Genomic DNA, 19,140 nt, shown 5'->3' with positions numbered 1-19,140 from the left:
ACAAGACTGTTCTTTAAAACGTAAACCAGTCCATAAGTGACAGTAAAGGACGGTACTTGAAAGCTGTTACGGGCAACAGTACAGTTAGTAAAATTGAATGTTTCTGTAGGAGTGGTGCGACCTCGGTTGACACATACAGTTGGCTTCATACGCACCTCAAGGACTTGGTTACCAAGCACAAAGAAATAAGTCTGTACGTTTGGATTGGTACCTGTGACTTCACATCGAAAGAGAAAAGGTACATTTCTTTGCAAAAATCTGACAGATTAGAACTCTCTAAATCTCAGCTGTTGAAAATCAAAGACTTATGTTCAAGTTGTAAAGTCAAACTTACTTTTCTACACATACCTTACTATTCGATCCAGTTGTGGAACAAATCTAAAGGCCATCCAAATCCTGAACACTTCAAATCTGATGATGAAAAGCTAAATAAATACATAGACGAGGCAAACAAGTTCATTGATGATCTGAATACTGATGTTGGTTCACATTCACCAAGGTTAAACCAGGACTTGGTACGTAGTAGAAAGAAGAAAGGTCACAAGGCTCGTTACTCCATCAACTTCAGCTTGTTTAAAGATGGAATTCATCCAGGATATACATTGTCGCAGACTTGGCTTGCTAATATCTGCAAGACGATAATTACTGACTGTGCATAAACATTTGCGTAGGCCGAGATTGCTCTGCCACGCACTCCTATTTGAACATTTGCTATTTGCGTAGGTCGGGATTGCCCTGCCACGTAAAAGATAAACAATAGCAAAGAATTGTTGGTGTGTCAAATATCTCGTTTGGTTTTTGTCGTTAGCATATGTTGATTGTGAGGCTATTTAAAGCATATATAAGTGTAATTCAATTTTATCCACAAATTCTAACATTTAAAATTTTTATTCTTTTAATTGAAAGCTAAAGGTGAATTTTACTTTGTTTTTCTACATTCACTTTTAGTAGTTTTAATATCTAACATAAACTTAAAGGTCATTATATTGTATTATTTAGTTTTAAGGTTTAACTTTAATAATAACGGAACAAGTTTGCGTATCAAGTTTTAAGTTGTTTAAAAGGTCATTTCTCTAAATAATTATTGTCTAGTCTTCTTTTACAAGTATTTTTTCAGAATGTCAGAGCAAGAGGGTAAAAACTCAGACATTTCTCTGCCTCAAGGTAACAGTGACACTGGAGAAGAGTTAGAAATTGAAGCTCGCACTCGGAAGCTAACAAGCAAAGGTCGTGAGTATCAAATTGATCTTAAAGAAAAGGGTTTTAGGTCTTGTCTGTCTGCCTGGCGGGCACACACAAATAAGTTGCATGTACTTTTGTCTGATTCTGACAACATGCAAACATTGAGAACTCATAGAGACATTCTTCAAGCCTCTTTTGATGAATTGTCTAGTGTATTTCTTGAATTGCAAGATTTAAAGGAAGATGTTTCTGAAGAAATATCAAAGTTTGAAACCACTGAGATAAATCATCAGCAGCTTATGCAATCTATTGCAGAGCGTATCAGGGAAATCGAGAATCAGCAACTTGAAGGTAGGTCGAATAGATCTTCTCATAGTAATAGGTCTCGTTTATCTAGGAGATCCAATGTTTCTCATGTGTCTGATACAGTTATTCGTAAGGCTAAATTGAAAGCTGAACTCAGGTAAATAGATGCTGAATTAAGGTGTAAGGCAGAACTTGAAAAAATTAAAATTGATAAAAGGAAAGAAGTTGCTACTGCAGAATTACGTTAGAAGAAATATATTGTAATTCAGACAAAATTGATCCTTGGTTGAAGGATTTAGCACCCGAAGTAGTAAAAAAAGAATATGTAAATGATTTTGTTGAGAGACATAGCTCTACTATTTTAGAGAGCAAAACTTCAGCGGTTAATCCTGTTGTCATTGCTATGCCATCTTTCACAGTGCCAAATAATACTTCTAGTCAACTTACTGGTACAGATGGTCTTACTGTAAATCACTTTATATTCGCGTGATCTTTATTTCGCGAAAAACCCACCCCTGACTATTTCGCGTATTCATGAATTCGCGATGGCAGGGTCAGAAATTTATATTCGCGATTATTTGGATTTCATTTTCGCAATATAACAGGGTAGGTTGAAGTTAATTCCTATACTGTGTCGCTCTTATGCATGGTAAATGTTAATGGTGTTGATAAGAGACGGATCTTATTTATTTATTTTATATGCAAAATTTAACAACATACATCTAATTGACTTATTATGAACGGTTTTTTTAATCATTTGTCAAAATTGATTTTTGTTTGCAAATACGGTGTTTGATAAAACGTTAAATGTTTGTAAGAAGGTGTAATATACTTGTTTATAATACTTTATCTACCGTATGAAAATTTCCGTTGATCACTGTTTTACCGTAAATCTATTGTCATCTAAACAATATGTGTTCACATTTGTCTGTAAAGTGCAAAATTTGTTGATATTGTCTCTTTTTGTGTTTTACATGCAAGCATTCATTAGGAAAAAGGAAATCCAATGGGAAAAATCTTGAACCTTCAAATCGTTACTATGATGTAAATAAAACTTTGCACATATGAATTATTTGCATTCAGTTATTGTATTTATTATAAAAACTTGATCATAATTCGAAAAAAGTTGTCATCAGATTTATTTTTTATAATGAATGTTATGTTATAAAATTTACGCGGTATCATGAATTCGCGACGCGGCCGATTCGCGAATAATAGCGAAAATTAAAACATCGCGAAAAATACCGGATTTACAGTACTCAAACATATCTAAACCCTTCAGTTACCCCTTTTGTCCCTAATGTGAATGTAGTATCAAACCCTTCTGTTGGTATTCAAACCAGTACACCTGCCACTAATAATGACCCTGACCACTCAAATGAGAAAGAAATTGCAAATTTAGCAAAGGTGCTTGCTGACCAGGTAAGTCTTAGTAGACTACCACCACCTGAACCTACCATTTTTTATGGTGATCCTATCCAGTTTCCTGCATGGAAAGCAGCATTTAATGCATTGATAGATAAAAGAAATCTTCCAGATGGTGAAAAAATTCATTACTTAAAGAAATATCTAGGAGGCCCAGTAAGATAAGTAGTAGAAAACTATTTTCTGTTATCTACTGAAGATGCATATGATGATGCAAGGAAATTGCTCAATGAGAGATATGGTGATCCCTTTGTAATTGCTTCTGCGTTCCGTGATAAACTCGAATCTTGGCCAAAAATTATGCCTAAAGATGCCTCTGGGCTGCTTAAATTTTCAGATTTCATGAAACAGTGCCTCACAGCAATGAACAGTGTTCCAAGTCTTAGTGTGTTGAATGATTGCCGTGAAAATCGAAAACTGTTGTCCAAGCTTCCAGATTGGTTGATTGGTAGATGGAATAGAATTGCTGCCACAATTCAGGAAGAACACAAGGTATTCCCATCCTTTAAAGAATTTGTTAATTTTGTTTCAAAAGAAGCAAGGATAGCTTCTGATCCTGTGACATCTGTCTTTTCTGTGAAGGGTAATCTCAGTTCACCCTGTGACAGGGGTATGAAACTTTCATCTAAAGAGAACAAGTCTCAAGGTCGTTCATATCTGTCACACACACAAGATACAAATCGTAGTTCAAGTTCATTTCCAAACATTTCTTGTCCGTTATGTCAAGGGCCACACAATATTGATGTCTGTGCTTCATTTCTTAAGAAATCTGTTGTAGACAGAAAAACTTTTATAAAGGAGAAAAGGCTTTGTTTTGGCTGTTTGCGAAGTGGTCATGTATCAAAAATGTGTAGAAAGCGAAAAACTTGTAACGTCTGTTCGAAAAGTCACCCCACTTCATTACATGGTGATGTAAAACGGAAAGATTCCCAAAGGGAAAGTGCGTCAGAATCTACCAAGTCTTCTGACAAAGTTGACACAGATAAGAGTGCACCTAAACCAATAAGTTATTCTGGTGCTGCATTTTTGAGTAATGTCTGTCAGTCTAGTAAATGCTCTATGATTCTTCCTGTGTTCATATCTCATTGTGATAATCCTGAAAAGGAATTGCTTGTTTATGCCTTATTAGATACTCAGTCAGACACCACATTTATGTTGGACAGTACACGTGAGGCGTTAGGTCTTTCCGGTGTTGATGTCAAGTTGTCTTTGTCGACCTTACATGCTGAAAATAAAACAGTCAGTAGTAAAAGAGTTAAAGGCCTACAGGTAAGAGGTTATGATAATCAGATACGAATCTCTCTGCCTATCGCCTACACAAGGGAAATTATGCCAGCCAATCGTTCCCATATCCCAACACCCGAGCATGCAAGGTGTCTAAGTTTAGAATGCATATCAGACAAATTAGTGCCATTAATGGAGGCTGACATTGGATTGTTAATAGGTTATAATTGTCCTCAAGCCTTAGTTCCTAGAGAGGTTATAACACCAGATGGTAATGGTCCTTATGCTCAAAAGACTGATTTGGGATGGACTATAGTTGGAACTATAGATTCTGATTGTGTTGAAAATGATAGTATTGGGCTAAGTCATCATGTTCTCTGTCATGAAGTTCCTTCAGCTCTATCAGTGAGTGATAATCACAAAAACACGGTCATGTTTTCTCTGCGTACTAAAGTCAAGGAAGTTGTATCTAGTGATATTTTGCGTGTCCTTGAACATGATTTTTGTGATTTAGGAATAACTGGCGATAAGCTTTCTCAGGAAGATAAACTCTTCTTATCTAAGCTGTCTGAAAACATCTGCTTTCAAAATGGTCATTACGAAATGCCACTTCCTTTCAAGGGTAAGGATCCTGTACTTCCAAATAATAAATCTATGGCCTTAAAAAGGTTAAATTCTCTGCGGCATAGATTAGAAAGAAATACAACATTACGTGATCATTATTTCAACTTTATGAGAGATCTTATTAGCAATGGTTTTGCGGAAAGGGTCCCAGATTCAACTGATAATGCCAGTGCTTGTACATGGTTTATTCCACACCATGGGGTCTATCACCCTCAAAAACTGGATAAAATTCGTGTTGTATTTGATTGTAGTGCGGTATTTGAAGGTCACAGTCTTAACATGCATCTTCTCCAAGGTCCTGATTTAACTAATAAGCAAGTAGGAGTTCTTTGTAGGTTTAGAAAGGAGCCTATTGCGTTGATGTGTGATGTTGAGAAAATGTTTCATCAGTTCAAGGTTTGTGAGACTCATAGAGATTATCTTAGATTTCTTTGGTGGGAAGATGAAAATCTTGAAAAGAATCCCTCAGAATTTAGAATGACGGTACATTTGTTTGGAGCAACATCATCCCCTGGTTGTGCGAACTTTGGAATGAAAAGAATGGCTTCTGATAATGAAGAACAGTTTGGTTTTGAAGTTTTAAAGCACTTTTTCTGGACAGATAGTGAGGTAGTTCTTGGATATATTTGTAATGAGGCAAGGCGATTTCATGTATTCGTTGCTAATCGGGTTCAGCAAATAAAGGAACATACTAGCCCAGACCAGTGGAAATATGTCACTTCTGGTGAAAACCCAGCTGACATAGCCTCTAGAGGCGTATCTGTTGTAGATTTATCTAAAAATCCAATGTGGTTCCATGGGCCAGAATTTCTTTGGAAACCAGAAGTAGCTGCTGTAAACACACAATTTTCAGTGTGTCCTGATGATCCAGAATTGAAATCTGTTAAAAATTTGCTAGTTAGTGCAGTGATACCTATGTATAGTTCTTTGTTGGAACGGATTCAATATTTCTCTGACTGGTATAGGTGTAAGAGAGCAGTAGCATTAGCACTCCGGTATAAGACTAAGTTGATGCAAAAGATTGGGTTGCAAAACACTTCTGTTAAGACATTTTCAGCAATGAATGGTGCTCTTACTGTTGAAGAATTGCGAGTAGCAGAAATTGAAATCTTTAAGGTTGTGCAGTATGGTAATTTCAAAGAAGAGTTTGATACTTTAAAAACTCATTCTATGGTTGGAATTCCTTCTGATAGAGCAGAAAAATCATTGCGAACTAAATCTCTTAAAGGAAAGTCTTCCCTTTGCAAATTAGATCCATTTCTTGATAGTGATGGTTTGATTCGCGTAGGTGGTCGTGTTCAACACTCTGAAATGTCAGAGTTGATTAAATTCCCAGTTGTACTCCCTAGAAAAGGTCATATTACAGAACTTGTAATACGGTATTACCATGACAAAGTGCAACATCAAGGTCGAGGAATGACTACGAATATACTCAGAGCTAATGGACTATGGATTTTAGGTTGTAGTTCTGCAGTTACTTGCGTAATTTCTAAATGTGTTCTTTGCAGAAAGCTCCGTGGTATGGTCCAAGGGCAGAAAATGGCTGACTTACCTCCTGATCGATTAGAACCTGCTCCTCCGTTCACATTTTGCGCTGTAGATTATTTTGGTCCCTTCTACATTAAAGAAGGTAGAAAGGAATTGAAACGGTATGGGGTTTTGTTTACATGTTTAGCATGTAGGGCGGTTCATGTTGAAACAGCCACCTCCTTGGAAACAGACTCATTTATAAATTGTTTGCGAAGGTTTATTGCGATTAGGGGTTCAATCCGTCAACTTCGATCTGATAGAGGTACTAATTTTATAGGTGCGGAAAATGAATTGATGGCTGCGCTTGCTGAACTAGATAACAACAAGGTTAAGGATTTTCTTTTGCAGGAGAACTGTGATTGGTTTGAGTGGAAAATGAATGTCCCTGCTGCTAGCCATATGGGCGGCGTATGGGAGCGCCAAATTAGGTCTATTAGAAATGTGATGACTACTTTGTTACATACTCATGGTAATCAGTTAGATGACGATAGTTTAAGAACTTTCTTTTACGAAGCTGCATCTATTGTTAACAGTAGACCGCTGACTGTCACTGATGTAAATGACCCACTCTCTGTAACACCTCTCACACCTAACCATTTACTTACCATGAAAACTAGCATTATTCTTCCGCCACCAGGTAACTTCCAGAAGAATGATGTGTACTGCAGACGACGTTGGCGTAGAACTCAGTACTTACTAAATGAGTTTTGGTCACGCTGGCGCAATGAGTATTTCCAAAACTTACAGGTACGTAACAAATGGACATCTGTAAAGCGTAACATGTCAGTAGGCGATATTGTCCTAATAAAGGATGATAATTCAGCTAGGAGTGATTGGAGACTCGGTCGAGTACATGAGGTATTGAAAGAACCTGATGGTCTAGTACGCAAGGTAAGAATTGCTATAGGTACACCTAGTCTTACTGCCAAGGGTAAACGCAATGGTCCTGTCACATACATGGAAAGACCGATACATAAGTTGATACTGATTAAAGAGACCGAGGAAATCCCTGTCGAGGAGCCTAAGGTACAGTAATATCAGGGTTTTAGCGTGTTGTAGGGTTACAGTGTCACTGTATTTTTAAGGATTGTGTTTTTTACCTGTTTTTGACCATATTTTTGGATAAGTTCACTTTTCATATTAGAATGTATTGATTTTTTCTAAAGATACATTTTTGAAGAATATATTGAGCTTTCTAATTCATCAGAAATGACCATATTTTCATGTTTTCTCATATATATTGTAATGCTATTTTAAGTAATTGTTTCTAAGTCAGGTTAAACATTGAATTTTGTATTGTAAATGACATGTTTTGAACAATTGAAATATGTGATGTATAATGTTACTATCATGATTAACTATTTGCTGTATATTTTGTCAAATTAGTAGTACTAATTTGGGGGAGCCATGTGGCTGCGGCAAGACGACAACGATATTGAGTCGTACAAGTTTTATGCGGGTTGCGTCCCTTGCTGATCTGTACGCCATTTGTAGCACATTGCGAATGTCCGTGTAAAAAAGGACAAATAATTTTGCGTTTATTGCGTATCATTGCAAGCCCAAAGAGTTTGACGGAACATTTAGGAACATTTAGGAATAATCAACCAGTATATGAGAATAAAATATATACAATTACAAAACTTTCTCAGTTGGTCCATCTCAGTTCCAGTACTTCTCTTGGGCTGCTACTACATTGAGGGTAAGACTATTTTTCATTTTAAAGAAAAGAATCAGTTTATGTTTGCAAAGCCTTTTTTTCCAAGGATTCCCACCCAACTTCTTTCATGAGTTTATCAATAGACACAAGTTTAAAGTTTAGTTGTTCCGGTAATTACAGTGGACTCGCCCTTTCCGAACCAATCTTTATACTTGTGTTGTATTACGCCGATAAATATCTATTTAAACTAAAAAGAATATCTTAAAATATAGATAAATATGTCACGATTAAAATAGCGCAAAAAGAAATTGCCTTTAAATTGGATTTAATACCGGAATTTCCAAAATAAATTAGACTGGTACCTTGCCTAATCCGGGTCATACTCGCCTTTTCCGAATCACCGCAAAATTAACGAAATGGTCGGAAATCATTTTTCTTAATTCAGTTCATAGTGACATAAAATAGTGAGTTCAACCAACAAGTAATATTAAATCGTGATATATTCTAATAACATTCAAGGTAGCCAGTTTAAAATACAGTTTATTTATATAGCATTCCTTTAAGTGCCTATCCTTTATCAAACCTTTCATTTATGAGCTGCGTGTTCATTTTTTACTAGAAGTGGCTTTGTCATTAACGCGTTAGCATAAAAGCGGACATGTCTGCTGCTGTCAAATGAAAACAATGTTTAGGAACGAATAATTATATTACATATAGATCTACAACTAGATCTATACGCTATTAACAAATTGTGAAAACTAAAATATGAATTTTGTTTTGAAAACTATCTAGAATGATAGAAAATGTTCTAAGAAAATAAATCCGAACACCAGTATCTTTAATTCAGCCATTAACGCTGTGCAGACGTTTAAAGAGTTGTTAAACTAATGTGATAACAAAATGAATATATGAAGCAAACAGAATCTTAAAGCAGGTACCTGCACCCTGTAGGGTACTTATATATATATGTCATGTGATAGTCTTGTGACAATCACTTCTTTGGCTAAACTAATAGGCCATGCCAGTTTTGTAGGGGAGTTGTGTTTTTTTCAGGATGGAAAACAGGCTTTTCTAATTGTTTCATTTCAGCCAAAACTTACAGAAATGTTAATTAAAGATTATTTCAGCCAAAACTTACAGAAATGTTAAATAAAGATTCAATTGACTGTGTACTTATATGTGAAGAATAAAGATTTATTTCTTTTTATACTAAAAGACTCAGGAATGCTTAGAGGTTTGAGAACTGGTTTGTCCATGATGTAAGTAAAACATAACACATGTATATAATATGTATTTATATATTAAGCATATGTCCATGACTTGTAAAATCATAAGTACTATAAAATCTGAACAACAACCATGGCGTCCCCTCTGGCATAAATGAAATATATTGTATCATTGCAGTCATATGAGCAGTCTGTGACCATGTGGTAGACCTAGAATGTCACTCTCCCTTGAGATTTTGGTAATCTTAGCGTCCTTGGCTTTCTTTGCTGGTGTGAAGTTAAAGTAATTTTTTTTAATTTTCTAACATTTCTGGCAGACACCTCAGCTGGACGTTGGCATTTTTTCTAGGTTTATCCATCTAAAAAAGATGTAGATATGTAAAATAGAATGTATAAAACGAATAATGAATTATTTTACATGTACACTGTACAATATTGTACCTGAAGGAAGGGAATTTCATAGTATTCTCTGGAAGGGATTACATGCCATTTTGTACAAATAATAGTGGCAAAAATTTTATGTAAAAATGTTTCATTTTTATTTTGCAAAAATCAAATACATTTCAATAGGATAATGTTTAAGAATCCCCTGCTTTTGGCAGGTTATAGGCAGGTAAAGTTAAGCAAGAGCTGTCAGACTAGACAGTGCTCTTGTTAATTAGATACAAGAGACAAAGGGTATATGAATGATAAAAACATCTGTATTATGAGTTAATAAAGTACTCAAATATATAATTTTTTGTTTGTTTGTTTCATTTTACGCCTTTTCCCATTAGTATTTTAGTCATATAGGCGGGTAGTTTCCTAACCTGCAAAGTTACACCAGTACTAGATTACCTTCCTCAGTGCTTAACTATCAAAGCATTTCCCGGGGATCGAGGTAATAAAGTCATAGACTCTTAACCCCTCGACCACTGAGGCGGTCCAAATATATAACACTTTTCATATAGTGTAAAATAAGTTCAAAATGGAAATACTTCTGAAAATACAAGAGCTACACATTTTAATTAAATCTCATTAAATATTATATGTAAGTGTTGATAAAACATATATTTTTGAAGTTTACATTAAATTCCCGAAGAAATAAAGAAGTCACAAAAAAGGAAGAAAACTTTACGTAAGGGCCTAGAAATCAATTAAATCCATGGAAATATAAGTATTGTTGAAATTTATCCTATCATACATATATCTAAACAATGTTTCTATCAAATAATCGTGGTCAGTGTCAATACTGATGGTCAAAATAATAAATACATGTATGTATGTATCTTCAAACACTTATTTCACGCAGCAGCAGAAGACTATTATCTTAACTACCCATTTCAATGGAATAAAAGAAAGTTATAGCAGGCTAAGTCATATTATCTTATAAATATTTATTTATTTCTAATTATAATCATTATCTATATTTTATACAAACAAAAATAAATATTGCTATATTTGGGTATATTTAGGTGTACGGTATTTGGGTATTTCGTGCCGCCGAAAAAGGTGATTCGGAATACACAAAAAACATGATGTCAGTAATACAGCCTTTTACGTTTAAATTTTAAAATTATTTGTATTGTGATTATTATGGCTTGAAAGCACATAAAATTTGCTTTTTATCAATGTTCATTTCGTTTCGTTTCGGGAATTAACTAAAATGCAAGCGCCTTTTCATTTTGAAAATTTTATTTTCATTCGACAGATTACGCATATGGGAAAAATATGACACTTTAACAAACTAAAAATACAGATAATGTAAGAATACTTTTTATGCTTTACTAACGTTGAATTGATTGTATAGTGCTTCGATTATAAACCTAAAACATAACTTACGATTTTTGTGGCCGTCTGCACGCTCGCGACCTAAAAAGCTTGGAAATGATCCTCATTTTTGACTGGTTCGGAATGGGCGAGTTCACTGTATTCTAGCTGCTTCTTGGTGAATTTGTTCGAGCTCTTTTTTATCATTTTGATCGCAATTGTCAAATAATACATCTCCATATTCTATAATTGGGCTAATAAATGATAGGTATATGATTTGTAGTGAGTTCCTGTCGAGTTGAAATTTTAGTTTTTTCATGACATTTATTCTTTTCCAAGCTTTATTTTTAATGTATTCAATATGTGTTGACCAACGTAAATCATGAGTTTAAGTTATACCTAAGTGTTTAATTGTGATTACGTACTTCTTTTATCTGTGTGTTTTGCATAATAATAGGAGGATGATTTATAAGTCTGTTTGTTTAAGCGATGTTAATAATGATTCTGTTTTTAGGAGACTGAATTTTACCAACCACCTTTCAGCCCAAGAAGTTATCTTTTGCAAATCTGTGTTTAGGATAGTGGAAGCAGTGATAGGGTCTTCTACAACAATAAAGAGATTTGTATCGTCAGCGAAAAGTCTTATATTTGCATTAATATTGATAACAATATAATTAATATAAACAAGAAACAACAGTGGCCCAAGAATAGACCCTTGCGGCACACCAGCGTTTATATAACTAAAAGATGATTTACAACCGGGGAGAACGATTCTCTGTCTTCTGTATGAGATAAGAAGAAAACCAAGAAGAAAGACGACCAGATATGCCGATCGAATTTAATTTGAAAATAAGTCCTTTGTGCCAGACTCGATCAAACGCTTTACTTATATCACAAAAGACAGTTCTGACCTCTTTACCAGAATCTATCGCCTGTGCAAAAATATTATATAAATATGTTAATTGGTTGACAGTGGAGTCTTCGGGAACAAAACCAGATTGAAGAGATGTGATAATGTTGTTATATCTCAGAAAATTAAACGTGTGTTTAAATATAATTCTTTCAAAGAAAGACAGTACTAATTAGGGATATGGGTCTGTAGTTATTAACTAAAGAAGGGTCACCCGATTTAAAGAGAGGAGAAACATTAGCTTCTTTCCATGCATCTGGAACTTGAGCAATCTGAGTAGAATAGTTAAAAAGAAATTCAACATATGACAGAAGGTTCAAATAAATGAAAGCAAAGAGTAAACTATCAAAATGATTTATTAAGAATGAACATGCAGAAAAACGGAATAAAAGTATATTAATCATTTTAATTAGAGTAACATAGTAAGTAAATGTGAATATTTAAATAAAACGTCAAATCAAGAACATCAACATTATTGATTTTATATATATAACTTAAATAGAGAAATAAAGAATCCCTAAAGAAAGCTCAACACGACAAAATTGAAAATGTTGCAGGCTCGGTTTGATTGAGCCAGTTCATGGACGGTAATGAAAAGTGCAAGTTACCGTCCACGCCCCCTAGCTAGCACCTGCTTAAGCAAAATTCAATATTTAACACGAAAATGGTGAAATTTTGAATTTAGAAACATCCGCTGATGTGTTCATACGGCGGTTATCATAGAACCTTCAATGTGACACAGTAGTGCCATTCCATTAAAACTGTTTCGCACTGATCCAGAGGAAATTTCATCACCATCTTTTCTGATTACTTATGAGGAAAATTTGTTGCAACGATTTGGACATGTATATGACACACGTTTGCCAAATATATAACTATTTCAAAGGATCTTCACGTGATGTTGAAAAATATCTTTAATAGAGGACACTATTTATTTCATAATAATAATAATAATAATAATAATAATAAAAATAATAATAATAATAATAATAACAACAACAACAATTTGTAACAGAGTTACCAACATCCCTCGCCTCAGGGAATGTCTATATGATGCATAAAATGTGCTTTTTCAAAAGATTGAGGTATGGATCTCAGGACTTTCAGTCCAAAATTATGATCAATGCTAAATCTGCAAATGCAAAAATAAATTTCTTAAAGAAAGAACATGAAACACGGAATTTAAAAAAATCTATCATGTTAAGCTTTGACTTCTAAGTGTGACCTTGACCTTGGAGGTAAGAGTGCAGGTGTTGTGCATGACATATCGTCTTATTATTGTAACTATTTGTGCCAAGTATTTTCAAAATCCCTTGAACTATGAAGCAGTTATTATATATCAGACACAAACTATACCCTATAACAGACTATGTTAATCTTTGACCTCTAAGTGTGACCTTGGAGGTAGGGACCCATGTTTTGCGCCTGGCGTATAGTCTTATTATTGTGATTGCCAAGTATTTTTGAAATCCCTTGATCTATGAAAAAGTTAATAGTTATAGACGGGACACAAAATATACCATTTAACAGACTCTGTTAATTTTTGACCTATAAGTGTGACCTTGACCTCGGAGGTAGGCGTGCATGTGTTTTACTTGACATATTGTCTTATTATTGTGACTATTTGTGCCAGGTTATTTCAAAATCCCTTGAACTATGAAAAAGTTCTAGATCAGACACAATGATGGCCCTAGATCGCTCACCTGACCCATCGAACTCATCCGAACAATTACCTAGACAAGCATTCTGACCAAGTTTCATGACAGGTGAGTCAAAAATGTGACCACTAGAGTGCTAAGAAGGATAATCCATATTTGAGCAGTGTGACCTAGTTTTTTACCCAGGTCACCCATATTCGAACTTGACCTACAAATTATCAAAACAAACTTTCAGACCAATTGCCAGGATACTTGGATCAAAACAGTAACAACTAGAGTGTTAACAAGATTTTTCTATTTTTAGCTCCTGTGACTTAGTTTTTGTTGCAAAATGACCCATGTTCGAACTCATTCGAGCGATTACCTAGACAAGCATTCTGACCAAGTTTGATGATAATTGAGTCAAAGATGTGACCACTAGAATGTTAACAAGGTTTTTCCATATTTGGGCAGTGTGACCTAGTTTTTCATTGGAGATGACCCATGTTCGAACTCATCCGAGCAAAGAATTAGACAAGCATCCTGATTAAGTTTGATGGTGATTGAGTCAAAAATGTGACCACTAGAATGTTAACAAGGTTTTTCCATATTTGGGCAGTGTGACCTAGTTTTTGACCCAAGGTGGCCCATATTCGAACTTGACCTAGAAATCATCAAAACAAACGTTCAGACCAATTTACAGGATATTTGGATCAAAACAGTAGCAACTAGAGTGTTTACAAGATTTTTATATTTTTAGCTCCGGTGACCTAGATTTTCATCAGAGATGACCCATGTTAGAACTCATTCGAGCAATTACCTAGACAAGCATCCTGACCAAGTTTGATGATGATTGGTAAAAAAATGTGACCGCTAGAGTGTTAACAAGGTTTTTCTATTTTTAGCTCCTATGAACTAGTTTTTCATCCGAGATGACCCATGTTCGAACTCATCCGAGCTATCACCTAGACAAGCATCCTGACAAAGTTTAATGATGATTGAGGTAAAAATGTGACAGATTATTCTATTTATAACTTCTGTGACCTAGTTTTTTATCTGAGATGACCCATGTTCGAACTCATTTCAGCTATCACCTAGACAAGCATCCTGACCAAGTTTGATGATGATTGAGGCAAAAATGTGACCGTTAGAGTTAAAAAAGTTTTTTTCTATTTTTAGCTCCGGTGACCTAGTCTTTCATCCGAGATAATCCATGTTCGAACTCATCCGAGCTATAAACTAGATAACCATCCTGACCAAGTTTAATGATGATTGAGGCAAAAATGTGACCACTAGAGTGTTAGCAAGGTTTTTCTATTTTTAGCTCCTGTGAACTAGTTTTTCATCCGAGATGACCCATGTTCGAACTCATCCGAGCTATCACCGACAAAGTTTAATGATGATTGAGGTAAAACATGTGACAGGTTATTCTATTTATAACTTCTGTGACCTAGTATTTCATCTGAGATGACCCATGTTCGAACTCATTTCAGCTATCACCTAGACAAGCATCCTGACCAAGTTTTCTTGCATATCAGACTGGCGTTTCCACGAGTTTTACCCATGCCGGAAATTTCATCTGGCATGGGGGGTGCCAGATGAGTCGCGTGCTGTACAATGGCACGCTTAGGATGACGTCATTTTACCGTTATGAATGAAGTTGTCATTCATACGCTGTTGTAAGAAAGTAGTTACGGTTGTAATGATATAAATTTCCATTCAAATTAAAGATAAAGAATTTAAAATATAATGGAATATGGTAGAATATGCAAGAAAAAATATCTGACATATGTTTGCGGTTCGGATCGGAATATCCGTCCCTTGGTGACCCGCCCATGGGCGGTAACTCGGCAAGCCTCGTTACCGCCCAATGGGGGGTCACCTCGGGACGGATATTCCGATCCGAACCGCAAAATATGACAGATATTATTATGATGATGATTGAGGCAAAAATGTGACCGTTAGAGTTAAAAAAGTTTTTTTCTATTTTTAGCTCCGGTGACCTAGTCTTTCATCCGAGATAATCCATGTTCGAACTCATCCGAGCTATAAACTAGATAACCATCCTGACCAAGTTTAATGATGATTGAGGCAAAAATGTGACCACTAGAGTGTTAACAAGGTTTTTCTATTTTTAGCTCCGGTGACCTAGTTTTTAATCCGAGTTGACCCATGTTCGAACTCATCCGAGCTGTCAACTAGATAAGCATCCTGACAAAGTTTGATGATGACCGCTAGAGTGTTAACGAACAAATGTGGACGGACGACGGACGACAGACAACGGACATTCAACGATCCTAAAGCTCACCCTGAGCTAGCTCAGGTGAGCTAAAATGTTATGGACCAGACACAAAATATACCCTATAACAGACTATGTTAATCTTTGACCTCCAAGTGACCTTGACCTTGGAGGTAGGTGACCGTCTGTTGCACATGACACATGACACATCGTCTCATTATTGTGAACAATTGTGGCAAGTCTTTACAAAATCCCTTGAAAAATAAGTAAGTTATGAACCGGACACGACATATACCCTCAAATAGACAATGTTGACCTTGAATGAGCAAGTGCGACCTTGACCCTTGAGGTAGGGGCCTCATTGTTACGCATGACACATCGTCTTATTATAACCAACATTTGTGCCAAGTTATGGGGGTCCGTGGAAATAATGCACGGAAGGGCACCTGAGGTCTTCCTCCACCAGTAAAGCTGGAACGTCGCGATATGACCTATACTGTGTCGATGTGACGTAAAACCCAAAACAAAACAAAAAAACAAAAATTTCAAATTCCTTTGATAAATGACAAAGATATGGACCGGACACGAAAGTGTGACGGACGGACAGACGGACGGAAAGACGGACGGACAGAGCCTATTTCTATATCCCTTTGAAAAGGCGGGGGACAATAATTATATAATAATCGTCTTTTAAACAAGTCGTCTAGTGATCAGAAATGCGAACAACATTTCAAGCAACCGTACAGTGACCTCGCAAGCAAACGGAAGACTTGTTTTTCAGATTATGCATGCAACAGTACAGTGAGAAAACATCACCAGTGGCAATTTGAGTGTCAATATTTTCATCTTCAAATATTTTCTCATTTTCTGTTACCTAGATAGTTACCATTTTAAGAGTCAAAAGGGTTTGCGTAAAGCTTCGATATTGTTGCTTGAAGTCGACAAAAAAAAGAGAAATTTTTGAGAAATCCAAGTAAGAAATCGCATTGTTTTAAAAATATAGGTTTCTCCACAAAAAGCAGACCGGGAAAAATCTGTTCCATGTAAGACCCACTCATAAAAAAAATCTTCAATGTTCGATCTTAACTGAACTGTTTTACCTATATTTAAGTTTGTCTTGTATAACTCGCTCGCAAGCGGAAGTCACCATGGGTAAGCAACTTTGATCACGTGATAACAAAAGTCAACGTACACGGCCAAAATGAGCCAAATTAGCTCGGCTAATGTATGTTTTTTGTGATTATTTTTCTACCGAGCCGTTTTAAATAATGCTCTATAGCATACCGACCGCGGTATTTTTGATGCTTTCTAAATATGCATTTGGTGTCGTCTGACGTTTTGTATTTTTTGAGAACATTCTAATTAACAATATTTACAAATTTGTCGATGACAACGTACTCACTATTGTGTTTGTAAATAATAACTTAATAAACGATACGCATGTCAGTGCTAAGTAAAATTTTGCGTTTTGAAATGTATAAGAGAATGTTCCATTCATATTTTTCTTTATCTTTATTGGGTTAACCTTTGGAATGGTGAAGGTTGTAATGATGTGAAAGTTTTATGCCACCAGAACAAGGCCAGTCTACACACACATGTTTGTTCATACTGTATGACTTACACACTACATTGATGGCTGTCTTATTGTAACATTTTCATAGCACATGTACAATCTGGCACATAAGCAAATCAGAAAAAAATATATATGCAAAGCAGAGCAAGTCCATTTATTATTATGTTAGCAAGGTAACAGTTTAGGTATCAAATTTTCCTGGTTCATTATCGAAAGACCAAAGACAACCTTCTGTGCATTATTTGGGGCAAAGACTTAATTGCTCTGGAAGTAAACTTACTTTGTAATGGCAAACTATCTAATAAGTTTCAACACAAAAGAATTCAATTACCAAACCAAAGACTTAAAGTTGGATTCAAATCCATACTACTGAGAAACAGGGAATTAAAGTCAGAAACTTTAATCTTTCAGCTATGAATTTTTTGAGCTCACCTGAGCATTGAGCCAGCTTTTAGGATATGTGAAAGTCTGTTGTCCTTTGGACGTCCACAGTTAGTTCGTTAACACTGTGGTGGTCACATTTTTGCCTCAATTGTCACCAAACTTTGTCAGGATGTTTGTTCAAGTAATTGATTGGACAAGTTTGAATATGAAAAACTAGGACACAGAAGCTAGAAATAGAAAAATCTTGAGAACACTCTAGTAGCAACTAATTAAGTTCAAATATCCTGGACATTAGTCAGAAAAGATAGTTTGATGATTTCTAGCTTAAGTTCGAATATGGGTCACCTGTGGTCAAAAACTAGGGTACACAGCCTGAATATGGAAAATCTTAGGCTACTGTTTTGTCCAAACATCCTGGAAATTCATCAAAAATGGTTGTTTAAGCGATTTTTAGCTCAAGTTTGAATATGGGTCATCTTGGAATCAAAAGCTAGGTCACACAGCCCAAATATGTAAAAATCTTGTAAACACTCGGGAGGCAACTGTTTCGGTCTAAAGTCCTGGAAATTGGTTAAAAAGGTTGAATAAGTTTGAATATAGGTCATATGAGGTCAAAAACTTCATGCAGCCGAAATATGGTTTCTAGCTTAACTTTGAAAATGGGTCATCCGAGATCAAAACTATAACATGTTATCTGTATTCATTCATTGCTAACAATATTCATAGAAGGCCTTAATAATCAGATGAGGGATATTAAAGGCCATCATGGCCCTCTTGTTAAATATGTACATAATGCAGTACATTTCTGATTTCAATTGTTTTCCGAGGTCAAACTAAAATTTTCTCTCCAAATCAAAACATCAAAAACTTAAAGGAAAACTTGGACAGTTTACATTGGTAATGACACACAATCTTACTTTTATATGATTATTGACCTTAAAAAAATCTCAATTAATTTATGAAATTACTGATACATTAAATAACGATATGTTAACGATATTATGAATGTTATTATATATGTGTCATAATACATTTGATAATGCTTGTATAAGACAGCATCTGAGGGCAACTTGATTACACCTTTACAAAATTGTATTTTTCACAATTTGATGTTTTTTCTTTTTAATATGTTAACTTTGTGTTTCATTATTAAAATAAAAAAATATTAAGTCTGTTCATTCTGGTGTTTCTCATTGTTCTGCATTATTACCACTGTTAAAACAAAGACGATCCGACCTGGAACCTCCTACCGGTATCAGTTGAGTGTTTGAATCCAACTAAGGGTGTGATATTCATTCATGTGAGGAAGCTATACAACTCCTGGAAGGTTGTTGGTTCTATTTGACTAATTAAATGCACAGAGTGGCACCTAATTGAGATCTTCCTCCACCTGTTAAATCACCATAATTATGTCCTGGATGTTGCATGTGTAAGTTGCGACCCAACAAAAAAAAATTAGAAAAACGATAACTTT

At 35.3% G+C, this 19,140-nt stretch overlaps 1 protein-coding gene and 1 long non-coding RNA gene across 2 annotated transcripts; one reads left to right on the top strand and one right to left on the bottom strand.

Moving 5' to 3' along the window:
- The first annotated feature begins 1,118 nt into the window (after window positions 1-1,118).
- Window positions 1,119-7,326, top strand: LOC132730509 (uncharacterized). The gene is made up of 3 exons (XM_060716465.1): window positions 1,119-1,645; window positions 2,832-3,028; window positions 3,113-7,326. The coding sequence occupies exons 1-3, from the start codon at window positions 1,119-1,121 to the stop codon at window positions 7,324-7,326; spliced, it is 4,938 nt and encodes a 1,645-aa protein (XP_060572448.1).
- A 1,902-nt stretch (window positions 7,327-9,228) lies between these two features.
- On the bottom strand, window positions 9,229-11,094 carry LOC132730511 (uncharacterized). The gene is made up of 2 exons (XR_009625770.1): window positions 10,996-11,094; window positions 9,229-9,533 (listed from the first exon to the last, which is right to left on the bottom strand). It is a non-coding gene; the product is annotated as an uncharacterized LOC132730511 (long non-coding RNA).
- Window positions 11,095-19,140: the final 8,046 nt, after the last annotated feature.

The sequence above is a fragment of the Ruditapes philippinarum genome, unplaced genomic scaffold, assembly GCF_026571515.1.
Source record: "Ruditapes philippinarum isolate M1 unplaced genomic scaffold, ASM2657151v2 ctg9168_1_1_1_1, whole genome shotgun sequence".
Lineage (NCBI taxonomy): Eukaryota > Metazoa > Mollusca > Bivalvia > Venerida > Veneridae > Ruditapes > Ruditapes philippinarum.
This window is presented reverse-complemented; position numbering and strand designations above follow the sequence as displayed.